Here is a 16,523-nt window from a genome sequence, read left to right as displayed (position 1 = left end):
CACAGAGAATCCTTCTGATCTGCAAAGGTGGAGCATGCAAAGCAGCAAAATTCTCAGCCCTGATGCCCAGAAGGGACAGCCTGTTAAAACTCAGCCTTTCCAGCTTCTTTGCACCTATGTCTCAAGGTGATTTTTCAACTTATCCACACAGTGTCCACTTCAGTGGCCATGCAATTGCCCCTCCAGCAATTTCAACAGCCTCTGTATCAGATCCTTGCCACGTGTCATGTTTATTTAAACAGAAGGGAGGCTTTACGCTCCATAAGAAGGGCCATGGGACTAGCAGCATGTCTACTCATTTAGGAATGAAGAGCAGAGATACCAGGGAAAGAGTTGTTGTGAGGACAGGCCAGTCAGTTTGTTTCAATAGCCTTTTTTTGGCGGTGCTAATCTCTGTCTGTTTCAGGGAGAAGTCAAAGATGCCCCAACAGCAATGCCTGGCAGTGCCCTTCAGTGCAGGATGAGGCATGCACTTGCTCCCCACTCCTGTGCCCCACCAGTTCCCATGCTGAAACAAGAGCAGTGGCTACCAGGATCACTGCCCTGAGGCACTGCAGTCACTTAATGGCCTTACATGTATCCCTTCTTTAGTAAGTCTTGCCACAATGCTTACCCTTGGTCTAATAAAGACATTTATTGCTACAGCTATATTTCTGTTATGACTGTTCACTCAGCAGTTGAGTTTGATGAGATGAGTTCTCGGGGTGACTCATATTCCACCCTCAGTTCACCTGGGCAGACTCCTGAGGCAGCTGTTATCTGGGCAGCGAGTGTAGGTTTACAGCAAGCATTTCACATTTCATGCTGGCTACCTTGTCCCTTCCCTGCGAAGATACACGAGGCAGGTGCCTATCAACCCTCTACCGTGAACACCTCCAGCAGAAGTGTCCCAAACTGCTGCCATGGACACTTCCAGCTCCTCCAGGAGCATTACTGACCTCAGCATCGCTGACCAAAGAGGTCCCAGCTGTGAGGCTGCACAGGCAGCCCCACCAGCACTCAGAACAAATCAAGAAAATGGCCCCAAAGAGCTTAGAAAACTGCAGCGTGCAGCTATTGTAAGCAGGAGGCTGTGAGCCCAACAGGCTCGCACTCTGAGCTCAGTAACTACAGACTCAAATAACAGATAGTCAGATCTTGTAAACTCATTTCCATTAGCTTCACTGACCAATGGTTTCCTTCCCTGTTTTACACACAGCAGACAACAGCTTGTTCTATTTTCTTTGGCCCCGAGAGATAAAATTTTATATTTGTTACTGTGTATTTAATTTTCTGGTCTTTTTTTTCAGAATTATATAGTCTGTCACAGCTTTATTCCGCAGTGCAAACCTGAAAATCATTGGGCCATGTCCTAACCCAGTTACATCAACTTATTCAGTGTCAAAACTTGGCTCAGTTTTACAGAAAAGACTCTTAGGTGAGTCAGCTTCCCAGTAAATCTTCGGGGATGTTAATCCACAGGCAGATCCGACTCCAGTATGATACATGTATGGTGTTTTCCTTGGCTAGGAATAAAACAGAACTGTGTCAGACACACTGTGCTTCAGCTGTATAAAATGTCTCGATTAGCATTTCTTGTTTTGTTTTCGAAATAAAAGGAAATAACAATAGACTGCAAATCTCTCTTGTTCATAGCTGAAGCTGGCCTGCATAATGAAAGGTAATTGTTAGCTTCTTAATAGCTTGGCATTTTCCACTGCACCTTCTAGAGAAGAGAAAAAATCCAAACGGAAGAACTATTGAATTGTGAATGTTCATTCAGCATTCTCAGTAGGCATTTTCCTCTTGTATTTAAGCCAAAACAGTAAGTAATGTAGGCAGGAAGCATAGAGAGCAATTGCTTACTGGTGACCAAAGGTAAGAAAGGTCAAACATTTATTTCCTATGTTGCTCCTATGCATGCAGTGCCCAGAATCTTTTAATTATATTTCATGGTACTCTGAACTCGTACAAGGACATAAAATATATTTATAGCTCACTTAAACTTTTGGTAATGAAACAGCCATCCTACGCAGGACCTCTGCTAATCAACCGAAGACTTTCTGTGCATTAACTTTAAAAATGCAAAAAAGCACTTGTTTGTTTTCCAACAGAAATGCTTATCACAGTTTAAAGGCAACAACAAAGATAAGGTATTTTTTTTTCTCAGGTAACAGTTTGAGTTTGTATCAGTTCACTTGTGATGTTGGAAGTACAAAAATACAATTTCATTAGCAATGCACGTTTATTATAACTGTTATTATAGCACTGGAAGATCTCAACCACACTGTGCCAAACACCGAAGAAACAAATAATAAAAACATCACCCCTCTCTAAATCTTTTGCTGTCTAAATATGTCATTTTCTCTCTTTTAGACAACAAAAAAAAGGGGTAATCACATAAAGAGGTCTTTAAAGATATCACTTAACTAATCATACTTGATGCAAATTTCTGCTGAGCGGACTGAAAAGCTCCTGGACTACTCTGCTCCTGTAATTATATACCTCACAGCAAACTTACCTTACACATCTTACACAAACCTTCCGTACTGGGGATCTGCTTTGAGATGAATTTTGGGGAAGAAGATCAGCCAAACATGTGAACTGTTTCTAAGGCTGAGATTAAGGAAAGGAGTCGGTGCTTTACAACAGGACCAGCTACCTGCCTTTGCTTTTTTCCCCCAGAAGCTGTCCGGCCACGGCACGCTGGAGCAGGCGGTGATCAAGGGGAGGGAGGCAGGCTGGCCCAGCAATCAGGGCTGTGGCTCTTTCTGCACCTCCTGGGCTAGCAGCACACACTCAGCTGCCTGGCAAAGCGGGGAAGGCAGCTGCCGGAGCACGGGGCTCCCAAAATGGCTGCTGCCCATTTGATGCCACAAACCAGAATCTCCAGGGTGAAGGTGGGGCCTTATGTTAGATTTGTAAAGACTACAGTCAAGTCTGTCTTATAATTGCAAAGCCAAACATCCCCATACTTAGGGAAAGGAAAAAAATCAAGTTGCTGGTGAAACCTTAATTCAGCTCCCTGATGCGTGTGCATTATGATACAATCTTCAATTAGCCTATGAGGAAATTAATAATTATGTACTGAGTGCAGGATTTGGCTGCTGTACCGTAAATAATGTACCGTGTTACCCAATGAATGATGATGATTCAGCAGACATCATCTATCATATGCCCTGCAAGGGGCCTGTGAGAAAAAAAATAGTTTAGGATCACATCATTAAAGAGTAAGTATCAATAGTTTATTTGTGCCAGAGAGGGAAGCACAAAGTAAGACTGCACGAGAAATCTCAGTTCTAGCCCTTCTCCTTCTTGCTTTTTCATGCTGGACTATGCAAACATGAAAATATTTAGTGTTTCTTATCTGTTTCATACAGCAGACATGGTCAAACAGAAGCTGGACTGTGCACCAGTTCAGGGACCTGATGGTGACAGGTCAGGCACTACCAGGAAGGCAAACGTGCTACCAGGCTGGGCTTTACCACAACCTGCAGGGAGCTTGACATAGTGAGGGGATGAGAGGAAAGCTCACCCAGCTTAGCTCAACCACACCTTCTCCAACCTGACTAAAAACTACTGCAACAGACACGAAAAGCAGAGGATGCCAAATCCTGCAGAAACAAAAACAATTATATCCTTTCAAAGAGCTCCTCAAGCTGGACAAAATTCAGGCTTGAAATAGCCATGATTTTTCTGAGCTCCAGCAAATGCATGCCTGACATTTAAAATACTGGCTAGTTTTATCATGGGTACAGCCAACTGCATAGACTTCCTATTCACTTGAAAGTGTGAAGGAAGAGGACCAGTGGCTCTCCCAGACTCTTGATGCAAGCCAAAGTGGTGAGTGTTGGGGGAGGAGGAGGAATGCTACCTCTCTACTGTTATTAACTGGGAGCCAAAATTGGAGAGCAAATATTCAGACAAGTCCTTGATTTACAGTGAACCAAGACAAACAGGATGCTCTACTTCTGCCCTCAGATGTCACAAATAAAGCACAAAGGAAAAAAATTATGGCTATATATTATTCTTGGATATTTCCACCTAAGCCCTTGCTTTTCCTAATGACTGGGAGGGCAGGAGCAGAGCCACAGGCATGTACGGGCACACCAGAAGAGAGCCGAAATCCTGCTCTCAGGAAAGTAAATTCCAGCCATTTCCTCCACGACAAGTTTACTACATGCTGCCGCGCAATACTTTTATTGGCATTCATTAGTCCTTGAGGACCAATTTATTCATTTTTAGCAGCAATAAAACAGAGGTTGCATTTTACAAGTGAATCGCTACACCGCTGGGGCTGTAGGAAGCTGCTCAATTATCTCCAGTGTGTTAAAAGCTGAATCCAGACTCGACACTGATCTTAAATTGTAACAAACATTATTTCCCCAAGCCTTGATTAACCAGCAGTCTGATCCCCAGCTCGCAGCTGTGTTGGGCTTTTGGGGAGGGAGATTGGGGGTGCTGGCTTTGTTTATTTATTTTAATCATTGCCATGCAGCTTGGGAACCTGCAAAGCAGAGACAGTCACCACTGGGGTGCTCAGCAGTGCATTACTTGCAAAACACTACTGGAAATGAAAACCAAGAATTTGAAGACCCCAGTATTCACAGTGAAGCTACTCCTCTTCCTGTATCCGATTTCTCCTTCATTTAGAGCTTCATTTTTGTTTAAGAACAGCTGGAGTCCGCAATTCAGCATTCACATTTAACTAGATATTTGTGGCATTCCCAAGTCAAAATAACAAGCTTATTACCTATTGACATGTAAATATACTATAATATTCATTCCCAGTAATACCTATAAAGAATACAGCAATTCCTAAAATTGCAGCTTGCCCCATTTCAACTGAAATACACACACCTGTCTATATATGCACATACATATATATATATTTATATATTTGACCCTTTCCCTTAATCAGCATCTCCAAGCCACTGAGTTCCAATGAATTAATGCTCTTGACTGTACTGCTTTGAAAAATATCACAGCCCTCATTCTTCATGTAAGAATGAAAATCCAAGCAATTTTCATGGCTCTTTTTATGGCAATTTTTCCTATTATGTTTAATTTTGTTTCAGACTCTCATTTGGCAGCTCTTGCAGGTTGAACCAGGGAAAGAGATTATGGTTGTTGTTTTAAGTAGCAGGTGTAGTGATCAACGTTGAAACGTATGCATCCCTCTTGGAGGTGCAGCTACGACAAATGGAGACAAGAGTTCCAGCATTACATGCAAAAATAAAGCTAGGTAATTGATAAAAAGGTGCTTTGCAGGGAAAAAATGAATCCTTATTTCTTTTCTCTACTAATGAATGCAGCCTCACTGTTTTTCTACCAGGGCTCATGTATGGGCTGCTCTCATGCTGGCCTTCAGGTGAAACATGCACTGAAGTTACCCCCTTGGTCAGCAGGAATCATTGCTGAGCAACGTAGAGCAACTTTCTGCAAAAGACAGATTTTGCTGGGATAGCAGCTGATTAGAATGAGTATTACTTAAGAGAAATCTTTAAGGGCCCTTGATGAAACTATCATTCTTACATGTCCTCTCCTAAAGATGGGAATCTAGCTGAAGTAAAATTCGTAGTGTATCCTACCCTTGGCTCCACCGACTCAAAGCACCTGATGCTGGACTCATATTTTGCAGAATCTGGTCCTATGGAAGCTGGGTCTTCTGCTTTCTATTTCTCTTTACAGTGAAACAAACCCAGCTCATTGGCATCTTGGCCAAATCTGCAGGTTTAATGAGAATGACTTAACACTACTCAGTTTCTTCAGAAGTAGCTACAAACTGCTGGGTAAAATGAGGGTTTTCTTTCCCTCTAATCTGGCTGCTTTCAGAAAATACAAAAAATAGAATCAAAATACCCCAACATAGCCCGGAAAGAAAGTGAGGCACTGGAAAAAGCTCTGCACATACTACACCATATTAACTGCTTTTAAATGCAAGAAGCTGTGTGGTCTGAAGGGAGGAAATGAAATGAGAATAGGAAAGTGGGGGAGAAGTGAAGCATCCTTAAGCAGCCATAGCAAATACAAAGGTGAAATGTTGTCAGCAAAGGCATTCAGCTTCTTTCTACCACAACGAGGGATTATCTTTGACTCTCCCTGTAGATAGATCAATTCTCAGCCTAGTTTTCATAGGCACAGAGCACCTTCAAGCTCCCATTCATACCTCTGGTGCTTATGCTACACTCTAAAAATCAGCCCAACTCCACTAATCACACAGGTTACCACATGCCAAAAAACTCTGTTATACCCTTGCACCCATTTATATAAGTTGTTTGCAGACCTCCCTCGTGATTTTGATCATTGCTTCCACCTTGGAAGGAGCCTTACACATAAAACCACTCATACCAATGACCCAGTGGCATTTAGAGCCATTGCCTATTCCCTCTTAGGTTGAGGGTGCTGAGAATGAATGTAGGGAAAGGTCTTGGTTGATAAACCCCTGTAAGACACGGAATGACATGATGGCTTTTGCTCTCTTACCAGAAGAGGATCACTGCATTTTAGGAACTAGAGGGACTTCTGGTCCTCCTGCACCTTACCCAAAGCCAAGGGACTTGAGCTCTGTTCCTACCTCTAGCACAAACCTGTCATATGACTTTCCACTTATCTCTTCCCTCCACAGTCCACTCACCCAAACCAGTTCGTTGGTTTGTTTGTTTTTGTTTAAGCAAAGTCCTTGGACCACAGGTTGAGTCTCAGCCAGGGAGGATGCTCTGCAGTACATTACAGTTACAAGAAGCTTCTTGGCTCTGTGAATGTGGTACTTCAATGCCAATAACTAATAAAGCAGAATCAACAGTTTGCTGCAATCATTTCTGATGAGAGAGAACAAAGTACTCCTATCATCTCAAACGAGAACAGGTATCTTGAAGTACTCAAAATAATACAACCTCCTATGTCAGGACATGCCACATACTTCAGTAGTGTATTTTCAAGCCTATTGTGTATGCCAATCTGTAAGCAGGGATAGCACCTTGCTGCTGGAGCCCTTGATGCTCCCAAATTACCACAGCACCTGGCTAGGAACAAAGATGTGATTCCTGGCAAGTGCTAAGCTGGGGGGCGATTACCCACTCAAGAGCGGATTCAAAGCACCTACATTTCTTTGCAATAAGAGCAGCCCAGGAAATCCTAGTATTTTCCTCTTACGAGAAACACTGAGTATCAGAGAGCTGAAGGGTGAAAACTGCTTCATGTGGAAACCAGTAAACCAGTTGGAAGATGGCTGAGCATAAACTGGTTCAAGACACAGGCTGTTCTGCAGAGCCATGCAGAAAAACCTCAGCTGTTCATCCCCCATTTCACTGCTCTGACCTCCATCCAGCCACCTGGGTGTAATGCTTCTTCAGTCACTGAAAGCAACGTCCAGTGCTTGTAATAAAAGTCTGGCTGCTTGGCTGCTTAGTCTGTAAAATCAGAGGTTTTCAAAGAGATTCGTGCATTGATTCCTGAATGTTAAAATAAACTCTGCCAACACTTTCTTCTGAAATTACTATCTGGACATCACTAATTTCTTGCAAAATATGCCTGTGTCATCCAGTATCTCAGAGGAGCAGGTGCTTTCTTTAATGTCCCCAAGCAGATGCACATTTCACTGTTCTCTGAGCACTCAGAAGCAGCTTTTTTTGAGTGTGTGACAAAACATGGTGACAGGTGCTGACACCGAGATGCCTGATCTACCTTTTCTACCTAATCTGACTTCTGCAGGGATGAAGCAGCTCACCTCTTGGGGTGTGCAAGCCCTTGCAGGAGGCACCTCAGTGCAGTGCTCTCATCCCAGCCACTGCCACTGACTTATTTTGTTCTCTTTTCTTTCTATAAAAGAGAATATTGTGCCTATGCCATCTGTTAAGCAAAGTGCTGCACATACATTGCAATATACCCTGCAGCACACAACAGAGCCTTACAGATTAAATGTGAAAAGAAGTGGCTGTAAGGGGAGAGAAAACTCCAGGTGCTGGAGCTGTTACAGGTGAGTCTAAGCATTTGCTTTCCTGAGGCAGCTACCTGTCAGGATTAATCTTGCCGAGCCCAGGAATGCGCCTCAGTAGACGCCGCACCCCATTCCAGGAAACCATAAATACCAAACAAGATGCTCAGCACCACACATGAAAGCATCTTCTTTCTGCGGAGCATGATTGCAGGGCTAGCATCAGTCCTGCCTCGTGCTGGGGTTTTCTTAAGGTTGTTCCTTGGGGGAAAGAAGGAAGGAGGCAAGCATGGGTGCTTGCTGCCTTCCTCCTAAGGAGGCCTCCAAGGGAACCCCCTTACTTGTTTCTCTGTCCTGGATCCACCTGGGACCGTGCTTTTTTATTTCCAGGTTAAAGGACATTCTCTCTCTTTCTATCTCATCCCAAAACCAACCCTAAGGCCAGGAAGTCCAGAGGAGCCAAAGGAATCATCTTTGATAGCCCATCTTGTAAGTACTTTTGATAACATGCCCCAGAGGCAAAGCTGGGGGACAACTGGGCTTCTTCTGAATGATGCTGCCCAAGCACCATGCAGGAGGGGTCACAAAACAATTAACAGTGCTTTGAGCAGCACAATTTTGCCAAACAGGGTACCCCGACCTGTCAGAGAAATACAGTGCAGGTGATGAACATTTATTTAGCAAAAGTGATTGACTCCCAGGTTTCTTTTCCTCCTGTTTCTTTGTCATGTCACTAGGAAAAAGGATTTTTAAGCTTCCTGCTTATCTCAAACACCTTCCTCCCCTTAATTCCCCGCTCTTCCTTGGTTTCCCTGACTCTACTAGCTTTTTGTTTGGGGGCTGAAGTGTTTTAGGTCTGTTTATAATTTTCAGATTGGAAAAGATGCCTGTGCACAGGCACTGCTTGATATTAGATGTTCAGTTATGAGACCAGCGGAAGGCCAATACAAGATTGATGTTTGGAAAAGCTAACATCAGGTGAGCTGTGGAAGTCATCCCGATGTCCCCACCATGCACCTGGAGGGACGGCTAAGCCTGTTGCCCTGCAGGCACTGGGACCCGCTGCCACCTCCCATCTGCCCTGGATGCCCTGGAGGTCAGCGCTCTTCCGCAGAGCTGAGCCCACGGCCAAGGCCACCAACTGAGGACACACACCACATTTTCAGGGGCAGAGCCCCAGCGTGGGGACTTACCACAAAAAAGAGTGTTCCTGGCTAATTAGGGGCTTCTGGATCAAAAGCAATACATTTAAAGTCCAAACTCAAACGCTTGGCCCTAGGGAGCAGCCAGTGCCGATGCCGGGGCGGCAGGAGGTAGCCAGCTCACTGAGCACAGGCTGGAACTGCCACAGGGACACTGCTGACTCCAGAAGTGCTCCTTTCCACAACCTTTGAAACAAAGGAATTTATTTCAAAACACAGCAGCATTTCCATATTTTGAGGTATAACCAGCCCCTGGAAGATTTCTTTTCTGTTTCTACATAAACACAGTATCTTTTAGGCAGCACCTCACCAAACTCAAACCACGTGATACCTCCATGAAACACCCACAGCCAAGAGCAGTGGCAGCAGGACGCTGGAAGTGCAGAGCAGTTGTGTTGGGGCAATGAGTTTGGGGACACAGGCACTGCAGTCCCTGTGGCCCAGACAATCATTGCTTTAGTCTTGTGTCAATCATTTTCTGCACAGAGTAGTCCCACATCTCTCAGAACACATCTTTTGGTGTGTGTGCCACCAAATTGGGATACCTTAAATTTTCCAACTGGCAGGGTTTGGTTCATGTTATCATCAACTGAGAAAACACCTGCAAAATTCAGATACAGGTCTGGATATTGTAGTCCAGGTTTAAAGTCAGTGGGGTAGGATAGAGCTCTGCCTGCTGGGCTTACTCCACAGCCTCCTGAACAGCTTCCTTAAGCATCCACAGTATATGGAAATAAATGTATGTATATATGCCTCTCTCCCCAAAGACTCCTTTTAGGGACTGAAACATTAGGTACCATGGGGACCTTTATAAATCTCTAAAATCTAAACCATCAGTTGTAACATTTAAAACAATGATTCATCTTCATAAGAAATATGTAACTGTCTAAAACTAACTCTCAGATAATGTTAATTATCTGTATGGTCTGTGTTTGCATACGCAATTTCCAGCTAGCAACAGTGGACATTACGAAAGCTTTTACATGACATCAGCTTTCCAATGAGCAGCCACTTACGAAATACATAATTTTTAATCTGCATTTGATTGCCACAGCTTAAAAATCCCAGAATTTATGAGAGCTACAAATCATTTTTAGACTGTGCAGTGTGGAATAAAAGCCAAGATTTTCAGTTCGGCTTGTTGATATTTCCTGAAAACATGAAACAATTCTGAAAGGACAGATTTCCTGGCTCACAGCTAAAGGTCAGCAGACACACAGGGAGCGCTTGCTAAGTGTACCAAAATGATTGGGAAGGAAAGATTGGCACAGCATTGCAGTATTATTAAAAAGTGATTTAAGTGGGGAAAAAGGGAGAAAAGAGAGAGACGGACAAGGATTAAACTCTCAACAAGGGAGCTTTCATCAAGACTAGAAAAACAGCCTTGTTCCTTGCTGCTTGTAGCCCCTCACTGTCACTCTAAGCACCACTTGCTCTTGCTCCCTCTTTCCGTGTCCTCTGCCAGCCGTAGAGCTCCAGCCCGTGCAGCCTTCCCAGGCTGCACTGGTTCTGAACGCGACTGCTCTGACCAGGCATCACAAATCACTCCTCTGGCCTTTCCTGCATGGTCCAGAGGTTTTTCTAGGCTCATCCCTGTAATAGAGTGTGGAGGCACAAGCTTCATTGGGAAGGACAGGAGTTTGAAAGTCCCAGGACTTTGTGCAACACTGACATACAGTTGTGTGATATGCAAATAAAAAAGCTCATTTTCCCAAGGAATCCCCCCCAGCCTGCCCAATGTTTATAACTTGCTCTCAGCACAACTCAAGAACCAAAGGACTTCACTGGCTAACTCCCGTTCTGCAGCCGGCAGAGGGGGCAACAGGCAACTCTCCTCAGTTTCTTGAAACAATCTGCTTGAACAAAGTTCCTTGTCAAAGTATTTCATTTTATAACAACAGATATCGAAAATTTCCCATCCACTGAGATAATAACAGTTTGAAAACAAGCACATTCTGCAATTAAAATCTCTGAGGCACGTATAATTGTCGGTAGCATCTTTAAAACAATATTTAGTACCAGTCTCAACAGAGACTGTCCCAGCTGCCTCCAAGACTCCTATGTTGTTTTCATTTTCATTATTCAGGTTTTTCTCTTAAAATATGGGGTATGTACAATTTTCCAGGCAAATAAACTCTAACCAAAACCAACCTAGCAGCCTTCAGTAGGTCCCTGCCACAGGCTGTGCACCCAGGTAACTACACGCCCCCCCTCAGCCTGACCAAGAGCCCTGGGACATCAGAATTAAAAAAGAATTTGTGCATATAATCCTGCTAATGAAATACCGCTACCCTGACCCCAAAGTCCTCCCTAACACTGACTTATCAAAAGCATACGATCCCATTGCTCCCATCCCAATCAGTGTGCTTTTTTTTCTTTTTTAAATTAAAACCAATCAGTTGTAGAGCAAAATTCTACCTTTTCGGCTAAAAGGTTAACACCAAGCCAATGACCACGTCTAGCTCGAATCTCATGCCCCCAAATCCTGCTAACTACAATAAGCTAAAGCAAAACAACAAATGCACTAGTAAGCAGCTAAGCAATACTGTAGGCTGTTAAACTTCAAATTTAGCCCTGGCAGATCCTGGAGGAAGGGCATCCCAGAAGGCATGTATCCTCTGCTATGCAGAGAGAGCACTCAAACCATAGGATCCTGTTCCACGTATATCACTTTTGAATATATGGCTATACCTATCATACGTCATCTGTATTTCAGATGTATATTTTCTCTAAAAATACTTTCTATGAGATAAAGGACACTCTGCTCTTAGCCAGTGTTTGCCCCAAAAGCAGCCAGTGAGACTGAAACAACAGATTATAATTCCTTGCAATGGGACAAAGCCATAGCTCAGAGTAGAGGTGCTCTGACAATTTAGGGCTTTACAGAGCACAACCTGCAAGGATGAATTATTCTCTAAAGCAAAATGTTGAACACTAGCATGGAGAATATTATTTCAGAGGCAGATTGCTGTAGCCTTGCTATTTTCTAGCTGGAGCTTCAGGGCAATTTACAAGTAGAGACTATTGCCATGATCAGCGGTGAGATTACAGAAGCAAGATTTACTGTGATGAATCTAAAAAAGACAGCTCCAGGCCTAAAGTTCAATATGCCACACCTGGTAGCAGAGAATATAGGAATAATCTGATCTCCAGGCTGCAAATACTATGAGAAAGTGTTAGACATCCCCATCCAGTGGAGCCTCCTCCACTACGTCCTCCTAAGGCCAAACGAAATCATTAATATGAAGACAAGCTGTGCATCCATACCTCTGCAACACCAAAACCCGCACTCTAAGCTGCTGCTAAGGAAATCCAGCAAAACCAGGCAGCCGGTGCCAGAAAGACTAGAACTCATCAATCTGACATTAAAAAACTCTTCTATTGAACAGCTTGAAACACCACTACCTGCAACAAGTCTTGTTAACAGTGAGACTAATAACATTAACTGGAAGATAGGGTGGTTTCTATGGCAATGTTTCAGGAGCTGAGGTGATTCCATTGCCCCATCACCAGAACTCCCTCAATTTTAAACCATCTATACAGTAGCTAAAGAAAAAATAATAATACTGCTTGTAGGTAAAGTCATACTTGAAACTCGGACATAATGTGATGAATTATTTTTTTTAAATCATGTCTTGCATAAATTATAAACTCTATATTGATTGCAAGGGTAGTTAAACAAACCAAAAAGGTATAATAGGAGCAGGAGACATCTTCTTGGCCTTGTGGGCTCAAGTGAGGTTATTCCCACTGCAAAACACCAATGATCTGTGCATTATGGTCTTAAGTAATACTTGGCTTATTGAACACTTACTTTATTTGATGCTTAAAAGAAACTCAGGTATGCACCGCAGAAATGAAGATCTCTTTTTGTAAAATGCTGGGGAACAAGGGAGAAAATAAAAAAAAAAAAAAAAGAAAAAAAAAAGAAAGCCCTTACAGCTCTAACTGGCATCTCAACACAAGCATCCCCCTTTCATATGCTTGGTTTTGCTTACTATTATTCTTATGGCTGTTACTATTATTAATCCTCCAAAACATCACACTCATACTAAACCAGTTCTTCACTAAGCAATTTCTGCTCGTCAATATAATCCTCAAAGCTTCCATCAAATTTTGCACTCTCTTACATGACAGATATAGGACTATGTTCTTTTGAGTGTCTGTGGAAAAAATAAAGAGCAGATATACCAGCCAATGCTGCAACCGGCAGTGGAGGGAGAAGGTGCCAAGGCTGGTGGATGTTCTGCATTAACCCTTGCAAAGGGCTGGATTTCAGAGGTCAGTGATCACTCTCAGTGGCAGCTACATCAGGTCCCATTCAGACATTAGTCTGAGCAACCAGCATTGTAAGGCTCTTTTGAAAATCCTGGTTATCGCTTTTTAAGGCAGGTGAAAATCAATCAGTTTTGAGCTTTTAAAGGAATGCCTTTGCTGTGGTCAACCTTGGCCACACAGTTACAATGCATTTTGCAGAGATGCACTGCTTTTTCTTTCTATTTAGTGCAAAAGCACTTAATCTTGGTTATCAGCTCCCTGAAGGTCAGGGTTATTTCTTTAGATCTATTATTTACTGCTTGAAATTTCCAATTCCACCTTTCTGGCTATTACAGCTTCTTTCCCTAACTCCTATTCTTTTCATGATAACTCCATGTGATGACTGTTGATAAAGTTAGGAGGACTGTGATTCTAAATGTCTGACCTTCTTCAAAATCTGATAATGGATACAGTTTCTGAGTCATAGGTCACCTCAATTTTGCCAATAAACCATTTATTTCCAGTGGCCTTCAGACCTTGAGGCTTACTGTGCACTGCAGAATGGATTCTTCAGGGAACAATAAAAGTAAGAGAGACATCCTTAGCCTTTGCTTAGCACATTAGGAGGGATACTTGTACTTTGGAGATTATGTTTCTCTATGACATCTTATGTGCCACAGCCTCTAAAACCCTCACTGCTGTACATTTTCTGATATTTGTATGAAACTGAAAGGTATAAGCATCGAATGTGAACTAACCACCTTTTCATTTGCAATCTATGTGGAAAGGACAAGAAAAATCCATGCCTCCTTAAACCCTCCCCACCTAGTGAGGCCTATCCACTCACCTTTACCATATTGTTCAACTTATAGCTCAAGGCATAGTGCCAAGTTTTACATCACTACCTCAAATGTTACGCTGCTGTGGTAAGACTCGATTACGCCATGCTCGTAAAAGCTGTTGCAGTGCCAAGTTATGCAATTTGTTGGTATGAGTGCTTGCCAGCATCCTTCAATGGCTTCACTGAAATGAAGTTCTCAAAATGACTTGGTCTTGCAAAAACACTGCCAGAGGTACAATTCCTATTGAAGGTCAACATTTCACGCAAATTATTGAGCAAGATGCAGAAGAAGGCAAGTCAAGCACAAATCCCTGGATTGAACAGTGCTTGGAAAGTTAAGTAGTGACTGGATCCTGAGCAGGGGGAACCGAGCAGGTTTTACTTACTGTCAAAGCTTCTGTGCTGCGCTGTTAGGGTTGTCTGCACAGAGCGACCAGCCTCTTTCATCATGGCTTCAAATTCACTTCGGCTTTTGTTTGCAAAGTTCTCCTCCATCTCGCTGGTGCAGCAGGTATAGCCTTGTGGGCAGATTCGCAGGTGCTCCCCTAAAATGAAAGAAAATGTAGTTGAATGGCCAGGTCTGGAAAAGGAAGGAATTCACTCCAGACAACCTCAGCATAGAAATATTCCAGCTCCCTAGTAACCTGGATCTGCATCAGACTTTACATGTTTACCCCCTAATTTGAGTTACCCTGCATTAGTACAGTGGTTGGTGTGAATGCAGGTACAAATTTTCTCACTGCTGATTGTGAGGGAAGGAAAAGTGAAGGAGATAAAATTCATACATGGGGCAAGGAAAAGGGAAATATAAGTGTCTCCTGCTCAAAGTCTGCCCTAGAATTCCAGCTCTGCCTAGAATTCCAGAAGACATGGAAGTCTCTGATTAAATGACATACTAGTAGTCCTCATTAGACTCAACATGTATATTAGAACAACTATTTGAAAAGACTTTGTCAAGAAAAACCAACTCCAATGCGCTCACCCTCCTCCCAAACCAACCCACCCAAAAAACCTATCCTGAGAAGGCATTTCCATAACCAGAGAGGTGAGACAGAGATGTGCTGAATGCCAGTGGAATTTGGGTGACTAATTCCCCTCCACACATTTTGAAATCTGCCCATTTACTATTTTTTCAATGAAAAATTTATCTCCCAGAAAGAGATGAGACCACCCAAGAAAGGGTTGCCATGACAATCATTGACTGAATATACCCTGTGCTATAGGGAAGGACAGGAAAGGCAAGAGGACTCGGCAGTCAAATTGAAAAATTCTTCAGTATGGGAGCTCCTCCTGTCCTCTGCAATCTCTTTATTGTGGAGAAGCAAGCGTTTGCATAGGCAGAGTCAGCAACATTTTAAAAATAATTGCCTAAGTTCTTATGAGTCCTTACAAACAAAGACACATCCACCTGCAAACACACCCTACATTTCTCCTTACCCAGCAATAAGAATTCATTTGAATGAAATCAAACATCAGGGTTATTTTTTTAAAGAATAAAAACCCTCCTTGTTCCAAGCATGCACTGAGATAAACCAATTACAAAGAAGTTACCATGCTTAACATAATTGGATTGGGATTGCCAATGATTTTGCTGGCAGTTTTACAGGACTGCTGTCTTAACGTCATAGCTGAGCTGAAACATATATTTAAAATTGTGTTTTATCTTGTGTGTCTTGACAGCTTCAAATCCTGAACTTGCACAGTCCTACAGAGTTTCCCATTAAAGTCCTTAGCTATTTCCAGGATAGAACCCTTAGCAAATGGGCGCCTGAGCGTAAAAGATCTTTGAAACTGGGCATGCATCCTACCCTCGTGAATGCCATGTCATTAGTAGCTTGACTAAGAGCAATTTTGACCAGAATGCTCTGTAGTTGATGTATTTTAGGCAGAAGCCATTCAGGATGAGTTTCCATTTTGCTGGCCCTTGGGTCCCTGCTCACAAACAGCTGTGGAGCAACCTCTGCAGGGTGCTGGGGTGAGCCTTCTCTTGGAAAACAGGTTATCACGTGCATTTGCACTGACAGAGCAGTCTTCCTGCCTATGTGATGGGAATTGCTGCTCACCAGCTTTCATAGGAGAATAACTCCCATCATCAGGCTTGTGTCATGCTCCTGGCTGAGAGGAGCGTCAGGGAGGGCAGTGTGTCCCGTGGGCTCCAGTCTCCCATGGGACTCCCCTCCCAGTCCCTGTGAGTACCCAGGCATCACTGTGCCACACCGTCAAAGCAACAGGAAAAACAGCAACTTGCTTCAATGCAAAAAATAGGAGTCAAATATAAACATCCTGTGGCTCAGCACTTGTCATACCA

General features: G+C 43.1%; 1 protein-coding gene across 3 annotated transcripts in view; it reads right to left on the bottom strand.

Annotated features, from left to right (window-relative positions):
• GPC1 (glypican 1) overlaps positions 1 to 16,523 on the bottom strand; it is a 241,722-nt gene that overhangs the window by 116,968 nt on the left and 108,231 nt on the right. For all 3 annotated transcript variants that reach the window (XR_012651004.1, XR_012651003.1, XM_075031985.1), the window contains exon 2: positions 14,602 to 14,760. Coding sequence is in view for 1 of the 3 variants with exons in the window: in XM_075031985.1 (XP_074888086.1) it covers positions 14,602 to 14,760 (159 nt within the window). In the remaining 2 variants the exon portion in view is untranslated. The remainder of the gene's footprint in view (positions 1 to 14,601; positions 14,761 to 16,523) is intronic.

This window comes from Buteo buteo, chromosome 7 (genome assembly GCF_964188355.1).
Source record: "Buteo buteo chromosome 7, bButBut1.hap1.1, whole genome shotgun sequence".
NCBI classification, from domain to species: Eukaryota; Metazoa; Chordata; class Aves; order Accipitriformes; family Accipitridae; genus Buteo; species Buteo buteo.
Note: the sequence above shows the minus strand (reverse complement) of the source record. Positions and strands in the feature narration are given on the sequence as shown.